Here is a 22,454-nt window from a genome sequence, read left to right on the forward strand (position 1 = left end):
CATCATAGGCCCATTTGGAGAATACTTACAACTATGTTGCAGCCATTTGTTCCTGTTCCTCCACTGTTTGTACAGGACAGATTGTTGGACTGGAATCTACTTCCTTATCCCCTGCTACCTGTTCGCTTTCAATGCATAATCTGGCCTCTTCGATGGTCTACAGATTTCTTCTTTGGAATTTGGATAGGCCTTTATCTTGGTGGCAATCACGACTCAAGAAAATTTGGAAAGCCAAATTGCCATTGAAACAAAGGCTTTTCTTTTGGAGATGTATAGTGGGAGCTTTTTCCATTGGGGTGAAATTGGCAGCATGTCGCATTGCTTCCCCTTCCTGCCCCCGTTGCTCTCATCACCGTGAGACAGTTCCCCATATTGTTATGGTCTTGCCCGCACTCTCGGATATTGATCACTCATGTTTCTCATTTGCTGCGGCTTCGGTTTCCCTCTATCAGATTTGGGAAACTCTTCTGGATGTTTGGATGCTTCTCATCTCAGATGTCTCCATTCCTCCTTTTCTTTCACTGGACTCGTTTTTGGGTACTATGGACTATTTGGACACAGAGATTGCATTCTAGGATGGGACAACAGTTTCCTCAGGCATATGCTTTCTTCAGAATGTCCCTCAAGCAATCTTTATATGATAGTTATGCTGCGAGGGTCTTGGATGCTACTAGCCTTGAAGTGTTTTCTGACTGTTTTTGAGTTCTTCTATTAGGCTCTCTTTTGGAGTCTAATGTCATGTACATTGATCTCATGTTAATAATATAGTTACTGGTTTCACAAAAAAAAAAAAAAAAAAGTGTGTGTAGTTACTGGTTTCACAAAAATGTGTGTGTGTGTGTGTGTGTGTGTGTGTGTGTGTGTGTGTGCATTTTACATGAGGTAAACATGCACGTGTGTGCACACGCACGCACACCCCTTGACCTGTTGAAAAAGAGAGAAGTAGGACCTGTTGAAAAAGAGAGAAGTAGTACCTCTCCATTTTAGGGATATCAAATAATAGTGCAAAGATATGTACGCATGTAAGTGGCAACATCTCCTAGTGTATCCTGTTTTCTCGGTGGTTGATTCCTATTATTCCTGTACTGAAAGTAGCCATATAAAAGGGGTATCCTCTTATTTAATAATTTAAATATAATTTTTTACTTCATTATCAACAGCTGGATTCTTACTTTTTTTTGGGGGGGGAAATTGAAACTATGTAAAAGCAGGGGCTGCTGTCATAAAAATCAATGATGCAAACTTCTGTAAGAAAGACTTGGGATGATGTCTTTCCTGCTGATAAACATGTAGAATTATCTGCTGGGAAGACCTTCAAGTCTGATAGAGAGTATATTCATGATCAGCAAGTACTACCTAGACATTTTCGATCAAAGAGGTAAGTATTTTTTCAATGATGCAATAGCGTAGCTCATGTCTTTCATATGAGAACAACAATTTGGAGTCCATCAGAGGGTTTCAGCAGCCATGTTAGGGCTTGATCCATTTAATTTGTTAGCGTGATATGTCTAAATAAAAGTATGCAATGTAGCTTGATAAATTAATGTGAAGCAGCTATGACAGTTTGAGAAACTCTCTGTTATCTGTTATCACTAGTTCACCTAAACCTTGTTTGTTTTAACAGTGCTCCTGATGAGAGATCTCCTGAAGATTGGGATGTCTCTCCAAAGTCATTCTCAAAAGTGAAGGAGGCATGATCATAATGCTCTTTTGTTTCACTTATTGGCTCAAAACTATTTGTTGCATTGTCGTGTTATTCCTTGTGCAATTCATTAACGCATTCCATGTTGATATTTTGAATTTTGTGGTTCACAGTCGGTGTTCAAAGCCTTTAGTAAGCTCAGATTTTCTCTGTTTACGAGGAAGATTCTCTACTTATATCGTGCACTCCCCTCTCATAAACATCTATGCAGGATTTGAAATGCATGAGGAAGCAGATAGACGATGGGAAAATTTCAACAAAACTGAAAACTGATAGCAGGAATGACCATCGCATATGTTTGGAGAAAGATGTGAGTTCTCTTTTCCTTCTGTTAGTTGGATAACTCTGTTACTCATTGAACAAAAGAATGAGGCATACAAGTTCAGTTTTATCCTCATAGATTCATGGTTGAATACTTCCAGCAAAGTATTTATGACAAAGATACCACTATGGAAGATACAATGGAGAGCATGTGATAGTACCAGATAAGAAGTGTTAGAAAATAAAGTGCTGGCCCATCTTTTAGATGGATGTTAAATATGCATTTTTGAGTGGGCATCGAGAAGAGAATGTCCCTGTTGAGAGCAGCCACCACAGGGCTTTGTAGACAGTGTAGGAGAGGGTCCTGTGTAATTTGGAAAATGCTTTATCTGGTTAAAGCAGGCACCAAGGGCATGATATGTTGGGATTTATCATCCTTCAGAAGGGTGTGAGAAAGAGCTTTGCAGATTCGTTTACTACATGTGGAAAAAGACAGATCTGTTGCTTGTATTGCTTTATGTGAATTATATATTCATCATTGGGAACAGTGATGCATTAGTTGCAACCGTGAAGGATGATTTAACCAAGTCTGTTGAGATGACAGATCTTGGTTAATGTATTATTATTTGGGCATTGAAGAATGGCAGTTTTATGATAGGATAATTCATTTAGTGGTAAAATATTCAAAGGATATTTTAAAGAGATTCAATCCCATGGATGACATTGACAAACTGATAGCTCATGCCATCTCAGATGCCACTCTTTAGAGTAATCTTGTGGGCTGCTTTATTTATCTGTTCACTACCAACCCTGATATTTCCTTCTCGTGCTTAAGGGTGAGGCATCCTTTTTCTCGCATAAGGTGAGTAATGTTATACAATATCCAAGGAAGTTGCACTGAAGGGCAACCAAAAGAAGATATTGACATATGTAAAGGGTAATCTTGGTATGGTATGCAACATATGTAAAGACATTGAGTTTCATGGATTTATATGCAGATTGGGTAGGATCAGTAGATGGAAAGAGGTCGATTCACAAGTTACAAGTTGTCAATTGGGTTAGGTGCAGGAACTTGGAGTAGTAAAAAGCAAACAGACTACCCCATTGTTGTGCTTGCCCTGGTTCTCCCCAAAGTAGGCTGATCCTTAGCATCCTGAATGGTCTTGCCCATTTTATTAGCTTTACCACACTAGCTCTACCACTTGCTCTACCACTTGGAGTGGCATCTTTTGGTTGACTAACTCCACGATGGTGGTAGTGTTTCCAAACATTTGGCTGTCCTTCCTCACTAGCTGGCTGCTCATCTGGAACATTTGAGGGAGAAGCACCCTCAACATGTGCAGAACTTGCTGAAGTATGAGAGGAAGAAGGACTATGCTCTGAAGAACCCATATCATCATCCTCAAACTGAATGCTATCCAAAGGCACATCATCATAAGGTGGAAAATCCACACTAGTGGGCCGCATGCATTCATTTTTAGCAAATGCAATATGTCTGTTGATTATTACCTTCCTGGTTGCTAGATCATAAAGCCTGAAGCCTTTACTTTTTATACTATATCCCACAAAAATGCATTTGATGCTTTTGTCATCAAGCTTTGATCTTAGCTCAGATGGAATCAAAGCATAAGCAACTGAGCCAAACACTCTGAAATGATGAATCTTTGGCTTTGAGCCATAAAACCTCTCAAAAGGTGTCACATTGACCAATGCTTTTGTAGGGCATCTATTATGTATGTATGTGGCTGTAGTAATGGCCTCTCCCCAAAATTCCTTTAACACTTTCTTGTATTTCAGCATGCATCTTGTCATTTCCTTAAGTGTCCTATTGTTTCTCTCTAAAATCAGATTGCACTGTGGTGTGTGGCACAGTCTTGTGATGATTGATCCCATTTTCCTTCAAATATCCTTGAAAGGAATTTGATGTGTACTCTCCCCCATTGTCTGAATTAAACGTTGGTATCCTGGAATCGGTTTGGCTCTCAGCCAAGGCTTGAACTCTTTGAACCAATAAAACACTTCAGATTTAGCCTTCATGAGGAAAGCCATGTGAATCTAACAAAATACCTTGCCCCTCTATGGGTTGTCACTATCATGGGACCACATACATCACTATGTATGATCTGCAAAACTCTAGTGGCTTTCATTGAACCTGAGCCGTGAACCTGAGCCATCCTTCTTGAAAGGAAGACGGTGCAATTTGCCAATTAACCTAGTCGGTGGAACCGACTAGTCATCCATGGAATATTTAGGGAATATCCATATACCATCGCCTCGGGGGGCCCACTAGGGGGGCCACTGGCCCCCCTAGAACCCCCAACTGGGGGCCAACTAGCCCCCAGGCCCTAGGAAGAATAAGGGGATCCCACACAATCACCTCCACAAGGATAACTTCATGACTCAATCCAGATGTCCACCACCTCTTGAGATCGTCCCTTGTAAATGTCATCAACTCAGATTCGAGACCAAATATAATCTTTCAAATGAATTAGAGACGATGCATGAGTATCGCTGATTGGTGCACTGGAAGAAGCAGGCATTTATCCACAAGAACGAGGAGTCATTGAGCATCCTGTTTAGTAACTCCAAGGATTTTTGGCAGAAATTCCTTGAGAGGTGGTTGACTCCCTGAAGGCTGATACAATGAGGACTCTTTTAGCAAGAATTTAGGTCATATCAAAGCAGCCATGCCTAGCCTTGAATGGACGGATGATGATGATGATGATGATGATGATGGAGCAACTAATATTAGGCACTCTAAAGGACATGCTATCATTACACTTAACTTGCAAGATTTGCGGATCAAGCTTCTCCAACAATCTTACAAGTTGAAAGTGACCAAGGCATGGATAGCCAAGGAACTCACATGATCTAGTTGATGAATAAGGCAATGGACTTAGCAAAGGTCAAGGTTGCTAGGAAGGATGGAAAATGGACTGTATACCATGAAGGCATAGTAAAGGATTTAAATCAAAGCCAAAAGACTCTTAGTCTTAAAGTAATGCCAGGATTTTATATTAATATATTAGTATAGCTTCGATAAAAACATCCCTAGATGTATGGCTGATTATGTTTTTTCAGATTTTATGTAGCTACTTTAAATAATTGGAGTTGCCATTTTGCACGCCCTTGGAGTCGCCATGTGCCCTCACTAAGTAGATGTACTAGATGGTGTTTCGCTGTCCCATACAGCTACTTGTGGACATTCATAGACTTTCTTTCTTGCTTGCTTGCTTTCGCTCTCTGCCTTCCCCAAGAGGACCTCTTCATTGCAGCTTGTTACTTCCTTCCCGAGACCTCACACTTTTCTCGAGAGCTGCATGAGGAGGCTGAGACTTCACCATACTCAGCCTTCTACCTAGGCATCATGGATTTCTTGAGCCAAGGGGAAGTTCTCCTTGTTGGATACTTCAACATGAGGATGTTTAAACAGCATGTATCACTTCTACATTTTAGTAAGATTCTATCTGAAGGTTTGGATGTGCAAGGCTTGGACTTAGAATTCTTTGGATGCTTGGGATAGTTCCTATACATATGACCAACCTCCCCACATTTGAAATATTTTTTTTCTTTAATATACTATTCCCTTTAGGCTTGAAGGGATTAAAACTTCTGTCAAATTATGGTTGACTTTGAGGGGGACAAAGTCAAGATAAAATGGTCTTGGCTATTCAGATTGATTTTTCTTGAGGGTTTAGGAAATGGACTAACTGTTTGGTATCATTTTTCTTCTCCAGGGAGCTTGATATTTGAATGTTTGAGGTCCCACTGTCGGCATTGAGTATAAGATCTAAATATTTTGGAATGATAGTGATGAATGGAGTTATGGATCTGAGGTTTTAACCCCAATGGAATGGTGGCACTCCCCGCCCTCCCAAAAAATGAGGGTTTATATTAGAGTATCAAAAGATTATGTACATCTGAGAGCTATCAATGGAAAAACTCTCTGATAGAGAAGTCTACCGTCATACAAACAACCGTATAAGAAAAACAGCTGATTAGGGGAGGTTTCAATAGAGGCAGCATGAGGCAATATTCTTGAGTTAGATTGGTTCTTCTTTAACTTCAGTGGGGGCAAAGGGAGCTGACGGAGAGGCAATGGGAGCTGATGGAGAGGCAATAGGAGCTGATGGGGAGGCAATAGGAGTGCGCAGTCTTCCATGAATTCCTCTGCAGAAAGTGATTCTCGGCGAACCTTATAAGAGACGCTAGATAAATCCCCTCGAGAGATTGGCCTCTTGAAGGAACGGGCAAGAGGAGAAGTGACCACATGGGGAACCACAAGTAATGAAGGGGTGACGGTTGGGCCCTGTTACGCTCTAGCCGAGGTAGCATGACCTCGGACGAATCAGTCGACATTTCCCTTAAAGGATCTATGTTTGTAATTATTTGTTTGCGCTTCATGTAAATGATCGGGAGGGAATTAATGTGAAGGTCCTGGTATGTCCTTTGCCCATCCACTCTCAATGCTAAGTCAATGTGATGAGACACGAACTGCTTGCTCGATATCCTCATGGAGTGAGGGAGATGGATCAGTGTGTATCCTAGTGGATCAATGAAGCCTTCTGCTGAAATCTGCAAGAAATGGTCTCTGTAAGAAATGAGCTTCACAGGAAGCTGGTGAGGTGCCAACCAGGTCCTAAATGTGTGTAGTTGTAAGAGATTCTCTTAGATAACTTGGCTCATCTTGTGATATGTGAGTAGGATGGAGGGGGCCTCAGGAAGGGGGTTAATAAGTCTATGTGGAGTGCCAAGATTTCAAACCATTTGTGTGTATTTGCATATGTGCATACGAGCACCTCTGATCACCCTGAACTGCCAAAGCCATGGATGAGGATAGGGCCATCCATTGTGGCTTGCATCAATCTGTAGTGCAAGAGCCATAGCCCTTGACGCGGTAGATATATGTGATAACCTAGAATGCTTCGTCAAGCTGGTAGTGAAAGAGCTTCATATTCAGCTAGGAATATCTGATGTGGGACTAATCTTCACGATGCGAACAGCGTTGTAGGTTCGACCAAGTAGGGGATACGCCATACTGGCTAGACTAGAGTGGCAGTGCTTTCACTCTCATTTCGAGGATCCCCAAACCAAGACTCTTCTCTTTGACTCTTTGGGCAGCCGAGTAGGTATGTATGGCAGACCTTGTTGGGGGCCATATTTACTAGAGACAGAGTGGGCTCGTGCAGAGAGGCCTCAAGTCTCATGCTTTCATGGATGATCCACTGTAAGCCCTCTCTCTCCTCCTCAATAGAGGGAATCCAATGGCACTTGGATGCACTTCATATTTTATGCGAGACACGTGACTTGAAGGTCAACCTTGTTAAGACCAATGTCATGATATTCAATACATCCTAGGTAGCCATGCACAGAGAGAACTAGATTATCCGTGGAGGTGGTTGCATCCTCTATCTACTTAGGGGCTCTTTTCTCTAGGCCTGTGTGTATAAGAGAATGTGGAGCAAGGATCCGGCTAGAGAGCAGCCAGCCCCCCCTAGAGTCCCAGCAACTAAAGAGGCACCCCGAGAAAAAAAGTAATACATCGCGCTATCATTATGATAGAAACCCAAAAGGAGGAAAAAGAGAGAGAGAGATTGCAGTCTTGGAATCACTTGCATGCTAGAAAATTGGTAGAATTGGCATCCTACTGTCTGTCCAAGCCACTTTTATCTCGTGCGAATAGATTATAGAACCATATCATCCGCATATAGCAACAAAAGGAAGTTGTAGGCTATGATCTAGGGCCCCACTCGTATGTGTTCCACGTTCCACTCAGTTGGTTCCTCGGGCAAGGAAGCATCCTTATACGACACCAATAACCCTATGTATAGTGGTTCTAGGGACATCCTTATTTGACACTGATATTTCTTTGTATAATGGTTTTGTACGTATGCGCTTTTACAATTCTTAATGCATATCTCCGCATATCTATTCATTCTAGCACCACAAGATTCACCTAATGTTTACCACAATGTAAATTGTTTTCATTGAGATTTGAAGATTTTTTTGTTTTTTGATAGGTTAAGCATTTACAAACAAAGTTGAAAAGACAAAAAAGAACTAGAGGTATCCTAGAGCAAGCGCTGGGACGTGCTTCATCAGTATTAATACCTATTGATGGTAGGTGTGTATCTCAGGTGAGTTACGATACACTTGCTTGTATTATATGTTGTGCAAAATATGGATCACATGTTTGTTGCTATTGGAACAGTCATAGCATGAATTGCATCTACATCTATTGTACTTCCTAGAGCTATTTTGATTCAACAATGTTGTTACTTCCAACCGAATATACACAAAAAATACAGATAAGTATTTTTAAAACTTTATGAAAGGGCAAAATTGAGAGCCTAAATTTCTCCCAAACAACTTTATGAATCATATAATTTGTTAAGAGGCTAGCTTCTACTCTCTTGTATGCTTTGCAGGTGAATACCTATTTCTTACCAGATTCATCTTCTTCTTGCAGCTTTCCACTATCTTTCAACAATTGGTGGCACATGTATTGCTTAGAACGAACTTTATCAGCCTGAACAGAACTTGCAGCCACCATATTCTTGCCTCTTGAATAGGTTTCGTTGATGTTCTGCTCAGCTAGCCATAGTCTCTCTAGAAATTGAGGATTCCAGATTTTGGTCCAGATTTCTGTCCTTGGACCCTGCCGATCTTTCCTCTCACAAATCACAATCCTATTGAGTGCACAATCCCTGCCTAAAATGATCATAGCCTAGCGCCTACTGAGCCCTCTTGTCCTCAGATTGCTGACAGAGATCTCTGGACATTCAGCTTGCCAAGTTACAATTAATTTCTGCCTGCTAGAGCATGTTTTCATTTTGCTGTATGCTCCTAGGAAGCCCTTGCATAAATGCAATTCACAGATAGGTTTCATAATTACAATTTGCATTTGTGAGATTATTTCAGTTTTGGGCGGCTTATGATGATGATGATGATGTTGTGAAGAACTAGACTTCTCCAGAATGTGAATGTGTGCAATGCATGCAGAAATTGAATGCCAATTGGCCCTCCAATGGGGGAAGAGCGCCCTTGTGAGAGTCTTTGATTCTCCTTTCGACCTACATGCAAGGTGGGAGAGAGATGGTCGATCAATGCAAGGTGAAGAGAGATAATGCTACGTGATTCACTATGAAAGGGTGATACCCTTTCATTAATGTCCCTTGAGATCACTCAAGTTCCATCTTCTCATTTACACTTTCTCCTTTCGTTTGTTGAAGGGTTTATGAGGTTCAATTTCCTCTTGACAATCTCGGCCAATTTAGTGAGGTCTTTCAGTGTGGTCTAAAGAGAGTTTCCAAAACCTAGCTGTAAATTCAGTGTCACATCTTGGATTCTACGGCGCCTCTTGTGCGGTTCGACCCTCTTCACGCATCCTGCACCTGCCCGTACGTGCGTCTCCTGCACGTGCTGTCTTGGCCTTTGGCGTTCCCTCTTCCTATGCTGCCTTGCAGCCCTGGCCTCTGCAAGCTTTCACGCTCTCTCCTACTCACTTCTTCTCTTCCTTTTCGCGTCCTAGTTGTGGATTGTCGTTGCTCTAATACCAAATCTAAAGAACCAGACTTCTCAAGAATGCGAATGTGTGCAATGCATGTAGAAATTGAATGCCAATTGGCCCTCCAATCAGGGAAGAGCACCCTCGTGAGAGTGACCTACATGCAAGGTGGGAGAGAGATGGCGGATGAATGCAAGGTGAAGAGAGATAATGCTACATGATTCACTATGAAAGGGTGATACTATTTCATTAATGTCCCTTGAGATCACTCAAGTTCCATCTTCCAATTTACACCTACCCTTAGCCTATGACCCATGCATCTACCATTCAATGCACCTTAATGCACCCTTCCCTTTCTATTTCCCCTAGGACCTAGACACGTGTGTGCACATTTTTATTAATAAAGTAAGTGTCACATGTTCAAATTTGATGCCGTTGGAAGTAGTCGCTCCAGCTCAACTAGTTCTATCTACTAAGATGATCCATCACCATAACAAATCGGTCAGTGTCCATCATAAATACAAATACTTGTTACACCGTTGGCGTATAATATATAATAATGTACAAAATAGTAATGAAATTACATGAATTTTGAGAAATCCCCAAAAAATTTACATGTTAGAGGCTTCCATTATTGCAAAGGATTGCAAGAGTCAAGAAAGCCCTAAATTTTGGAAATTAGGGTTTCTGTCAAAAATTAGGGTTTGGCCAAAAACTGGTTGAAATGTGCAGATTTGTAACCCCAAGTGCAGCTCAGGCAAAAAATCCCAAAATCCCCAAAAAAAATTTGAGAAATTGGAAGAAATTTAAAAATGCGAAATTAGGACAGTTTGGGCGGGCAGATCTTCAAATACTCATATCTTTCCATAGAGACGTCAGATTGACAAGTAAAAAGGAAAAATGTATCTCTCAATGAGATATACATTTCACTCTTCTGGCTGAACTTCAAATTCGATGCCGTTTGGCCTGCAGAGACGTCGTAAAGGTTGCGACCCTTTTTTTTTGGACGATTTTGGCACAGGAAGCTTCAATAGTGGGACGAGGAGACTGATGGCGGCAATGGTGGGCTGCAAAACCACTCTCAGGTGGTCGTTGCAGCAAGAAACAGCTCACAAGCAGCTCACAAGGGAGGCTAAGGAGTAGAAGAGAGGAGCTCAAGAGAGAAGAGGGCCTTCCAAGGAGGAAGAGGCTTGGATAGCTTCATTGGCCGCCCTCACCTCAACCTCTTGGAAAGGGAAGGAGTTCGTTACGTGAAGGCCCCTGCTTACCAAATTCCACCAAGCCCCAAAATTCCCTAGATGGATCTAATATGCCACATGTCTTCATTCTAGGGTCCCTCCTTAATGCATCATTTATCCCTCTCTTGGGATATCATTGAAACCATTTGCCCCTTGGCACATTTCATGCATTTAGGCCCCTTAGCCTTAGATCCACCTAGTCTAGTGCCATATCACCCTCACCAAGGACCTTGACTTTAATTCCTTTCTGATCATTTACGTAAAGCCCAACAAATATAATACAAACATTGATCCTTTAAAGGAAAATGTCGACTGACCCTTCTAAGGTCATGTTGCCTCAACTTGAGCGTAACATTTCTTCCCTCTTCAGGCATTAGTGTCCTCGATGATAAAGTCTGGGAATACTCTCCGTAACTGGTATACGGATTTCTAGGTAGCTTCTGATAGAGGTAGACCATGCCATGCAACGAACACCGCGGGTATCTTCCGATTGCGTACTTGCATTGTTCCTCGGTCTAGGATTCCTGTTGGTTTGCGTCTTGCATTATCCTCTATCTCCTGAAACAAAACAACACCCTCGATTAGTGAGTCACCTGTATGCAAAAATTTCTTTAAACGAGAAACATGAAACACCGGGTGCACCTTACAACCCTGTGGCAATTCTAATTTATAGGCTACCTTGCCTAGTCTTTTTAGAATTAACCATGGCCCATAATATCGAGGTGATAATTTAGCACTCTCTCCGGCAGTCAAAGACTTAGAGTGCGAAGGAACTTTGAGAAAAACTTTTTCTCCTTCCTTAAATTCTCTAACGGATCTGTGTTCATCCGCATACGCCTTAACCCTGTGGCAATTCTAATTTATAGGCTACCCTGCCTATTCTTTTTAGAATTAACCATGGCCCATAATATCGAGGTGATAATTTAGCACACTCTCCAGCAATCAAAGACTTAGAGTGCGAAGGAACTTTGAGAAAAACTTTTTCTCCTTCCTTAAATTCTCTAACGGATCTGTGTTCATCCGCGTACGCCTTAGCTCTATCCATAGCTTGGCGGATGTTAGCTCTCGCAAGTGCTAGCATCTCCCACATCTGAACCACAAAGTTGGCAGCACTAGGCACTTTCTGAGGTACTCCAACTGTAGTTGGATTCACTGGTCTATAACCATAGTTTAGCTCAAACGGACTGAACCCTATAGAGGAATGTTTTCTATCATTGTAGGCAAATTCTAACAATGGAAACCACTTGTCCCATGTATGTTGCCTCAATGATACATATGCTCTAAGCATATCCTCTAAAATTTGGTTGATTCTTTCCGTCTGACCATCCGTTTCTGGATGATTCCCACTACTCATTCCCAACTCAGTCCTTAGTGTCTCAAACACCTCAGTCCAAAAATGACCGGTAAATTTGACATCCCTGTTTGACACTATGGATTTGGGTAATCCATGCAAACGAAATATATGTTTAATAAACAAATCCGCCACTTGTGGGGCACTAACAGACTCTCTACTTGAAATGAAGTGAGCCATCTTGGTAAGACGATCGACCACCACAAGGATAGAATCATATCCACCTTGTGTCGTAGACAGACCTACAATAAAGTCCATGGAAATGCTCTCCCACCTACCTAGTGGTATTTCCAAGGGCTGTAAAAGTCCGGGTGGCTTCACCCGCTCTGCCTTACTTACCTGACACGAAAAACAACGTGTCACATATTCATGAATATGCTTTTTCATCTTTGGCCAAAAGAAATCTCGTCTCACGAGATCATATGTCTTCTCGACTCCTGGATGTCCCGACATGGGCTATCATGGCATTGTTGAATGACTCTCTACCTGAGATCATTCTAATTAGGTACTACTATCTTGCCATTTCTTTTCGGCATACCATTCCTTATGGCATATCTGGCATAAGTTTGGCCTTTTCTAGATGCCAGGTCATCCTTTTCCCCGGGTTTGAATACATGAGTCTTAGGCCAAAGGCTCTGGACGAACCCGTCCACCTTTTGAGTTTCTCTAATTTCGGTCATTAGAGCACTCTCTTATATTGTGAAACTCATATTATGCATAATGCGTGACAACGCATGAGCAACTTTATTATCCTTCCCTCTTCGGTACCAAATCATCAAGTTAAACTCCTGCATGAGTTCTGCCCACCTAGCTTGGCGGCCTCTCAGGTCAGGTTGTTTACAAAAATGTTTATGAGTATCATGATCAACATCAACATAAAACTCTGACCCATACAAATAATGTCTCTATGTTTTAGAGCATGGACAACAGCATACAACTCTAATTCATGAGTTAGCTGATTTCGTTGAGAGCGAGAATGCTTCTTGCCTTCAAAGGCTACTGGCCTTCCCTCTTGGAGGAGAACCGCAATGCCACTTACATCGGTTTCAAGGCAAAACGGTTTCTGGGGATCAACTATTTTTAACACCGGTCCTGAGACCACAGCTTGTTTTATGGTGTTAAAAATTTCATGTTGATTCTGTCCCCATATAAAAGGTACTTTATTTGAGGTCAGATCAATCAATGGCTATACTATTTTGGAATATCCTTTGATATGCCTTTGATAAAATTGGACAAATCCCAAGAATGATCGCAAAGCGGTCAAACTCTAAGGGATTGGCCAAGTCAGTATCGCAGCCACTTTCTTTGGATCCATTTCTACCCCCTCAGGAGTAATTATGAATCCTAAATATTCAAGTCTTACCATACACAGTATAGTTTTCTTTTTATTTACATAAAGACTGGCTTCCTCAAAGTACTGAATACTATTCTTAAGTGTTCGTAATGCTCAGCAACACTTTTGATGAATATAAGAATATTGTCAATAAAGTGTACTACAAACTTTCCAATATACGTACGTAGTAAATCGTTCATAAGCATGACGAATGTAGCTGGAGCATTGGTAAGTCCAATGTGCATTACCAAAAACTCATCATCTCCAAACCTGCTTCTAAAAGCGGTTTTATGCACATCCTCGGCTCTAATACGGATCTGATGGTAGCCACATTTAAGATCTATCTTACTAAAAATTATGGCCCCATGTAATGCATCTAGCAAATCATCGATCCGAACCATCAGATACCTGTGCTTAATAGTGATATTATTCAATGCTCTATAATCTATACAGAGGCGAAAAGTATCATCTTTCTTCTTCTTTAATATCACTGGTGAAGCAAAAGATGAGAAACTTGGTTGAATCTGCCCCAACTTGAGGTATTCTTCCAGTTGTCTTCGTACCTCCGCTTCTTCGGTAAAACTCAACCTATAGGGAGGTCTATTTACAGGTTCTGCCCCTGGGATTTGTTCAATCTTCGAACAAGTCCTTGGCCATTCTAATTTTATGTTGTATTTATAATTGGGAACAACTCGATTTGTAGCAATGCTCATCATATCTCAATGAATAGATTGGTTTCGGATAGAAGTACAATGCTGATGTCATGCTTCACTTAGCAAAAATAAGAATAAACTGCATTTTCATCACATAGGCAATGTCAATAGCTTGGAATTTCTTTAATAGAACTGGGGCCTTTTGCCAACACTATTGCATGAATCTATTAAGCTCCTAGAGCTATCGAATCACCGACACGGAATCGCCAATTATGCCAATTATGCCAATTCTAATTGCCGATTGGAGTCCTACAATCATAGTTGTTTTGATTCTATTGCCAGATGATATATTCTGTCCTTGTTATGCATATCTTGGGTGTGTAGTCTGTATTTTCTTAATAAGGGAGTATCAAAATAAGATGTGTATTGCTTTTGCATCTTCAAGGCTCTCCACTAACTCATGACCTGGGTAGGCTGATATTTTTTCCAGTATTAACAAGCACTCTTCTGATCAACCCTTAATTCTTCAATGCCCTGACCGTTGGATGAATCCCTTGAATGCTCCATCAAATGATAGAACTTCTTGATAGTGTTATCAATATCAAAGGGTTAGCAGTAAAAAAATCAAGCTTTCTTTATGCTCCTAGCTCTGAGAGTAGTAAGGTTTGTTCAACTTTCTTGAGATCTCTGCTGGTTGGATGATGTTATTTTTACCCACATTGACTACCTAGGGCCTTGCAAGAGGCATTGGGATTTCCCAAGGAACACTAACATTAGGAAGAATTGAAGACAAGGATCAAATCATGTTCCTTAAATTCATAGTTAATCACCCTCTCGTCATGATATCTTCTTTATTGTTCTTCCTAGATAGAGTATGGATCTAGTAAAGTGTTTGCTTGATTGCCTCAAGCTCTCCCAACTTATGTTTTCTTAGGAGTGTTGGTACCTTTGTTTCGAGAGGAAAAATGCACTCAAATCCATAAACAAGAACATACGGGGTGTATCTTGTATCCCAAACAGCTTCTTATGATATATTCTGATTCCAATGTCTATGAAGATGGGCATTCAATATCTTACAAAAAATTGCTACTAGGAACTTGTTGGTACTTTCTACTAGGCCATTGTTCTTAGGATTTTATGGCATGATGGATCAATGCACAAAACAGAGTCATTCAACAATTCCTTGTATCAACTCATTCCAATTCCAATGTGTATGATGACGGGCATTCAATATCTCACAAAAAATTGCTACTAGGACCTTGTTGGTACTTTCTACTGGGCCATTGTCCTTAGGACTATACGGCATGGATGAATGCTCATTCATAAAATGAATATCTCTACCTCTTTTGGTGACCGAACCTGCACATGATCCTATCAACGAAGATTTTCACACAGTAGAACCATCATTCTTAGTGGTAGCTACAGCCTCCAACTACTTGTAAAGTTGTTAGTGGTGACCAATGTACACTTCTACCAAAGGAAGAAGTTGGAAAAGTGGGACCAACAAGGTTGATGCCCTGAAAAGGCTAGTAGTCTATGTCAGTGAATGGAAGAAATGACTCATTGCCTGAAATACAAAAAGATATCAAAAGGGGACAAACAAACAGCCTTGGTGAATTGATTGCGAAATCTATAAACTATCCCCTCTGCCATGTGTGTGAGAATCTAGTTCTGAGTAGATTGGTAAAGTGAAAAGACTCTAGGATGCATGGCTCATTGAAACCTATGTGATAAAGGTTCACTCTGTCATATGCCTTCTCAAAGTCAAAAGAAAAAGAATCGACAAGGGCTGGTGGCTTCCCTTGGCGCATTCAAGGGTTTGCTAAAACAAGAAGACATTGTTGAAGATGCTCCTACCTATATCTAAGTGTTATGAATGAGGTCAAGTAGTCTGAGGCTTAATACCTTAGCCAGGATTTTATACTATGCCAAGGAGGGCATCCACTAGGAGGTGAGGACTCTATCCCTTTGGAGATGGGATGAATGAGCTCCTCTAAAAGATAGGGAGGCATGATCTTGCTTTCCTAAATGTCTTGAAAGGCTAAAGTGATGGTGTCCCTAATGGATTCCTAATGGACGATTAATCATCCCTTGAGCACTTAACTCTCGGCAAAGCAAAAAGTGCTGACCAAAGCTCATGCGTCATGAAATAGACATCCAATTGGGCCCTCATATCTACTATGACGAGACAGGGCATGTGCTTCCAAACCTTGCACTAGGCTTTGCATCCAATTCGGGTGGAGGCATTGGTTGAAAAGAGTGAGGAACAGAAATCCATAGCAATTCACCTACGTACCAGGGGATCTATCTGGAAGTCTCTATGAGAATCTTGAAGGTGCTAGATGCTCTCTTTGCCATGTCTCTGGTACAAGATGGAGTTCAACCAAGAATAGCCTCATTAATCTCTTTGCCAACTATCTTTGCCTCTAATACTGAGAATGAACACAACCCAAATCTGCTCTCTCAGAGAGAAGGACATTATCTTCCGTTCTCTTACTTTTGTCAGCAAGCTGCTCTATATATTGAAGTCTCCTACTAGATTGTGGCAGCCAAGGAGAAATCTGCCTACAAAAGGCAATTTTGATCCCTCCCCAAATTTGATACATCGAGGTTGAGCACCCCAATCTGAGATGTCCTAAGCAGAAGAATGATCCAGTCCTTGGATGACATCATACCACATGTGCAACAATGGCAAGAAGGAGGGACTTACAATTGAAATGGAAACTCTACCTTGTGATTCAAGTGCACGAGGCTAAAAAGTGTGTCCAAATAGGAACTGCCGTATCCAAGTGCACTACCATTGGGCGCTTGGAGAAGGATGATCTCGATTGGCCCATGAGTGAACAAAGAGAGAAGTTTGTCTACAACAGGTGGGAATCCTGTCCAAACCATGAATATTCTAGCTCAGTGTAGTACAAGATGCGGTCCCACTGACATAGGGCTGTGCTTGGCATAAACTAAAGCTAGGGGAAAGAACTTGGGGAGTTCACTAAGAAATAGGTAAGATAGCATGGCCATCAAAAGAAGGGGTCTTATTTTCTTTGGAATTACAGAAAATATACATACTTAAGAGGTATAAGGTGTATATAAATACCCCTTGAACACACACATGCTATATGGGGTTTTTGCATCCTTGAGAATTCCACTAGAGAGAAAAACATGAGCTGAGGATATCGGTTGCTCCCACACTAAAGGTCTAGCATGTGCATGGAAGGTCTGAGGAGTCTATACAACTCTAGGGGGTGTGAGCTGGAGGATCAAGAAGATTCATTATCGCTAGGATCCCATGCAAGTATCATGGTCTCGTTGTGAGGACCAATAAGACGGTCACCAATACCCTCAATGTTTGAATCAGCTATGTATTTATACCCATCAACTAAAGTAGTAGGCTGCAGCAAGTAGCCACTCTATCAACCACAGAGCAAGTAGTTGCTCTATCAACCATAGAGACTGAATATATTGGATTGATAGATGCAGCCATGGAATGTATATGGTGGGTCCTCTCTCATTGGATTCCATTTGCTCTTGATTTTCATGACTGTCCTTTCCTTTGATCTAGCTGCTGAGACTTAAACTTTGGGGTGGGGGGCGGCTTCACCTTCCATATATATTAATTAGGGGTTGGTCCATCTCCAAAACAAAGTGCTCCGCTTAAATCCTAACTTGCACTTTGACTTTCATAGGATCTTCTAAGCTCTCGCTTTTCTGTTTTCTGAGTTTTGATCGTTTTGCAAATAATTATGCATGCCTATTTAAACCTGCCTACTTTGAAGACACCTTTTTACACCATTTGTACTTCTCTACTTGTCAGGATCTAATTGTCAGGAAACAGTTCTGATCCTAGTTTCATCTTCCACTAAAAATGCACGTTTCCCTCTTTTTTTAGCCACCAAGAAAGTTAAGATAATCAAATGTTAAATGAATGTATTAAACATGCTTTAAACCAAAACGTTCTTCTTCAAATTTTTATGTAACAATATGAATTTGATTTCTAAAAACTTTCAGAATACACAGAGCCTGATCAAAGATATAGCATTGCTGGAAGTTGAAGTGGTGCAACTGGAACAACATTTGCTGGCTTTGTATCGTAAGGCTTTTCAGGAACAAGCTAAGGATCAGAATCGAGCATTAGAAAACCTCAATGCACATGAGCTCTCAACTTTTCAGGATGTTCAATCTCAAGAAATGGCAGTATCCAAGGCAACACCTAAGAAATATGTCTCTGCCAACCTCCAGTCCAAAAGCGGCTCATTGGTTTACAAGACCCTTAAGAGGTCGGTTGGTAATTATTCTTTCAACGAGTCAAAAACCAAGCAAAGTACAAGTCCCCGCAATACACCAAGAAAGAATGAAAGGCTGCGCACTTCTTATTCTCAACCAATGCCTTTTTCTAAAAAGGTAAATATAGTTATTTTGAATAGACTTTAGAGGTTGTAGTGTGTTGTCATGCTGCTATCTGAGATGAGGGTGATTATATTCATTAGCTGTTTAAAACTTTAATGTTCTATAAATTTGACTTTGACAGGAGACAAAAGGATCTCCTCCTCATGTGACTCATGAATTGTGGCGCGAGGTCACATCTGCTGAAGCTGTAAGCATGTTAAACTAAAATTCCATTTCGATAAGTGAGGCTTAAATTATTTAACAATGAAAATTTACAACCTTTTTACTTTTAGAAGCACTCATAAACATTACAACTGTTGTTGCAAATGCAGAAGGCATCCTGTATTCTCAGTGAGGCTTCAGGAGAACAACCCAGTATGACACCCAACAAACTGTCGGAAGAATTGGTGCGTTGTATGGCTGCAATATATTGCAAACTTTCTGACCCACCGATTCCGTATCTTGGGGGTTCTATCTCTCCATCCTCTTCTTCATCTTCCGCCGGTACATTTTCACCCAAAGATCTCCCTAGTGACGGTTGGAGTCCACAGTGGAGAACGGAAGCATCTTGCACTGTTTCACCGAGCCATACAGGTCAACGGAAAATAGTAGAGAGCATGGGACCCTGTAACTTAATGGTGGAGGTCCCCTGGATTTGTGTAGATAATGATCGGTTGACATATGCTGCAAAAATGCTTCGTAATTTCCGGTGAGTTTGAATCTAATTGGGGCACTGTTTTGAGTCATTGGCGTCCCTACACTCTTCCAAACACTTTCTGTTGAAGTAATAATACTATTTGTTTACTCCTTGTTTATTCCCTTCAAATTATTGTCTGGTATTTACAGATTCTATTATTTTCCTGCAAATGCAGGAGAAAGTCTCATTAGATCAACTTTTTTATCACTGTTTTCTAGATTCTTGGTTCGACAGCTAGAGGGAGTAAATCCGGCCGGAATGAAGCATGAAGAAAAGCTGGCATTCTGGATCAACATATACAATGCATTAATGATGCATGTAGGTTGCCTTCTTGGAGATACAAATACATATGCCATTCTATGCCTCCATTTCTGTATTCTTTTGTTCTTGTTCCAAGAAAGTGTTGTACTTCAAACATTCATTGTGAAAAAGACTGAGTGCAGGCATATCTAGCATACGGAATCCCTCGAAATCATCTTAAGCGTGTGTCTTTACTACAAAAGGTATGGCCCTGGAGTTTCTTTTTGTGAAATTTTTTGGATCAAGGTGTCCTTATCATTTTTCATAATAATAATTTGAAATATTGAGAGTGAGTCATGGGTTTCTGTAGGCTGCATACAAAGTTGGAGCACACTCGATCAACGCCCATACAATTGAACATAGCCTCTTGGGTTGCCAGTCTCATCGTCCAGCACAGGTGCACATTTCTCTTCATACATCTGTTTTAAAGTATCAGTAGAACTTCCATGCACAAAACTACTTAGATTTGATTGGTTATCTTACACATGAAGATTATTTCATTCCTCATTGGAAGGCAAGTTTTGCAGGCAAGTTTTGCAGATTGTCTGACATGAGAAATCAGAGAGTTAAGTTTGAATAGTCAAGGTTGTCTCTGTATCTCCTCATTGATAAGTCCCAAACCTCCCGCATTGACTAGAAGGATTATGGTATTAAAGGCTTAATGTCACACATTTCATCCATAATACTAGTCGAACAAGCAAAGAATGATCTACACGTTTGGGAAAAGCTCTCTCAAGAGAAGATATACGTAATGATCATGTTAAGGAACTAATTGGCCGTGATGACATGGCATGTCAAAGACAATGCATGGTGCTCTAGTAGATTTTCTTATTGGCAGCACATTTGTGACTTCATCTACCAAGGTGATGCCAATCATAACCTAGTATCTTCAATGAGGAATAAGAACTCACACAAAACTGACACGCGCGATCAGTAAGCATGTGCACAAACGATAAGTAAATGAGAAAAATAGAAATGGATATGCATTGAGTAAAATGGGCTGTCACATCATCGTAGCTACATTTGGTCTCGTAGACCTTCACGACCTTCTGCCGATTCTACAGGTGTGATGGTCACCCTCGTCAGACACAGAGCTGTGACCAGGAGAGAGTATAGGATGGCACCCACTGGAGGTCACCAGCACTCCATATCTGATCTCATGTATCACTCCCTCGCTATAGTCAATAGCGAGGGGCCACATTGTCCTATAGCACACTTCATTGTCTTATGACGGTAGTGGAGGATGGTTTTGGTTTTGCTGTAGATGATCACTATTATTGTTTGATGTGACTATGTATGATACAGTTTTCTGTTTCTGTATGGGTGTGGATGCTTGGTTAGTAGCTCCACCCCTCTAGCTAGATTTGTATCAGGTTTTTTCAGTCTAGACCCATCAGTCTTCTGAAGACTTTAATAAACTTTCGTTCTCTCTTCTCTCTCTCTCTCTCTCTCTCTCTCTCTCTCTCTTCACACACACTTGCGCGCATACATACACACACTTCTGTTTGCATTGCAAGCAGAAATCGAGCAATACTTATTTGCACTCAATGCTCACACCTATGTTTTTCTTTCAACTCTCTTCAATGGATTCAAGTGCTTCTTTCACCTATTTCGAAGGCTAGATGGGTTCATCATGCATTGCATTTCAGATTCGATCAATATCTATCTTACTGATTGGTCTCATTATGTCGTCTTTTGAATTTTATCCAGTGGATTCAAATACTTCTTTCACCTGTTTCAAAAATTAAAGGGGCTCATCGCGAGCTCTATGCCATCGAAAGACCGGAGCCACTTGTGTGCTTTGCAATTTGTTGTGGAGGGCGATCTGATCCTGCGGTAAAGTGTTGCTCTGATGCCTTTCATGTGTTTTACATGCAATTTCATTTGAAAATATGTAACTATGGACTCCTTGGACAGGTTCGAGTTTATACAGCAAAGAATGTTTATCATGAGCTGGATGCTGCCAAGAGAGATTTTTTGCATGCAAATACTTTTACACGTAAAGAGAATAAGATTCTTTTGCCAAAGATTTTAGAGTCATTTGCCAGAGAGTCATCAATGGGGTCAATGGGTCTGCTAGAATGGATATGTCAGAATGTACCTGAGAAGCAACAGAATAGTATGAAGAAATGCATGAATATTAAGGCTCACAAATGCATTGAGTGGATGCCTTACAACTTAAATTTTAGATACCTCTTTGTGCGTGACCTGGTGAGGTGGTTCCCTCCGAATTCTGCATAGGGGGGTAAAGAATACTGTAGGTTATTTGTACAAGTAAATCTTAATGTTTCTGCTTGTACAGTTACTCAAGAAAAATGTTTAACCGTGCTTCAAGTCTGTATTATACACATCAAAAATTCTTTACTGAAGCTACCTGATCGTGACTAAACGCATAAGAGCAGCTTTGATTGTGCTCCAAAAGATTCCCTGTTGACCCAAAGGTGACGGGTTTTGGGGAACGTTATACTGCATGCAAGGTGTATTTGAGCCATTAAATTATAGTTTTATTTCAGAATTGTATAAGAACTTGTGTCCTAATTTTGAAATTTCTGAACAGTGCAGTGGTTTCTTTAAAAGTAATCTAATTCCATTGATCTAATTTCTGAACCGTGCAGTGGTATCTTTAAAATTAATATAATTCCATTGATACAATGTAAATGGTACATATATTTATCATTCACATAAAATTGTGTAAACTTGGGAAGTTCTTCAATTCCATGCTTATATTGGTGCACATGATCCCACAAAAGGAGTCGAATTGCAAGATATAAAAATGGCCATACGACATGCAAGGCTATACAGCTTCAGGAGAAACTAAAGAGACTATCCTACTTATAACACCGTGCAGAAATGTACTTGGATGTGCATTTACAATCGAGTATTGTTGCTGCTTTGTAGCTACACAACTCCATAAGTCCCATAACTAGCTAAACATCATAATGGTCCTGTATTCTCCTGGGTTCATGGGATCCCCTTACTTGTGAATAGGAGTGATAGTGTTAAGGGTCCATGCGTGTGGGAAGCCAAGG

General features: G+C 40.8%; 1 protein-coding gene across 1 annotated transcript; it reads left to right on the forward strand.

Moving 5' to 3' along the window:
• Positions 1-1,235: 1,235 nt before the first annotated feature.
• LOC147894905 (uncharacterized) lies at positions 1,236-21,907 on the forward strand. The gene is made up of 11 exons (XM_087384245.1): positions 1,236-1,378; positions 1,625-1,691; positions 7,984-8,100; positions 18,051-18,443; positions 18,571-18,636; positions 18,761-19,137; positions 19,344-19,443; positions 19,569-19,628; positions 19,736-19,822; positions 21,136-21,261; positions 21,343-21,907. The coding sequence occupies exons 1-11, from the start codon at positions 1,236-1,238 to the stop codon at positions 21,664-21,666; spliced, it is 1,860 nt and encodes a 619-aa protein (XP_087240371.1). The 3' UTR covers positions 21,667-21,907.
• The last annotated feature ends 547 nt before the right edge of the window (positions 21,908-22,454 follow it).

The sequence above is a fragment of the Dipteris shenzhenensis genome, chromosome 13, assembly GCF_047967505.1.
Source record: "Dipteris shenzhenensis isolate YYH24624 ecotype China chromosome 13, Dip_SZ_1.0, whole genome shotgun sequence".
In the NCBI taxonomy this organism is placed as follows: Eukaryota; Viridiplantae; Streptophyta; class Polypodiopsida; order Gleicheniales; family Dipteridaceae; genus Dipteris; species Dipteris shenzhenensis.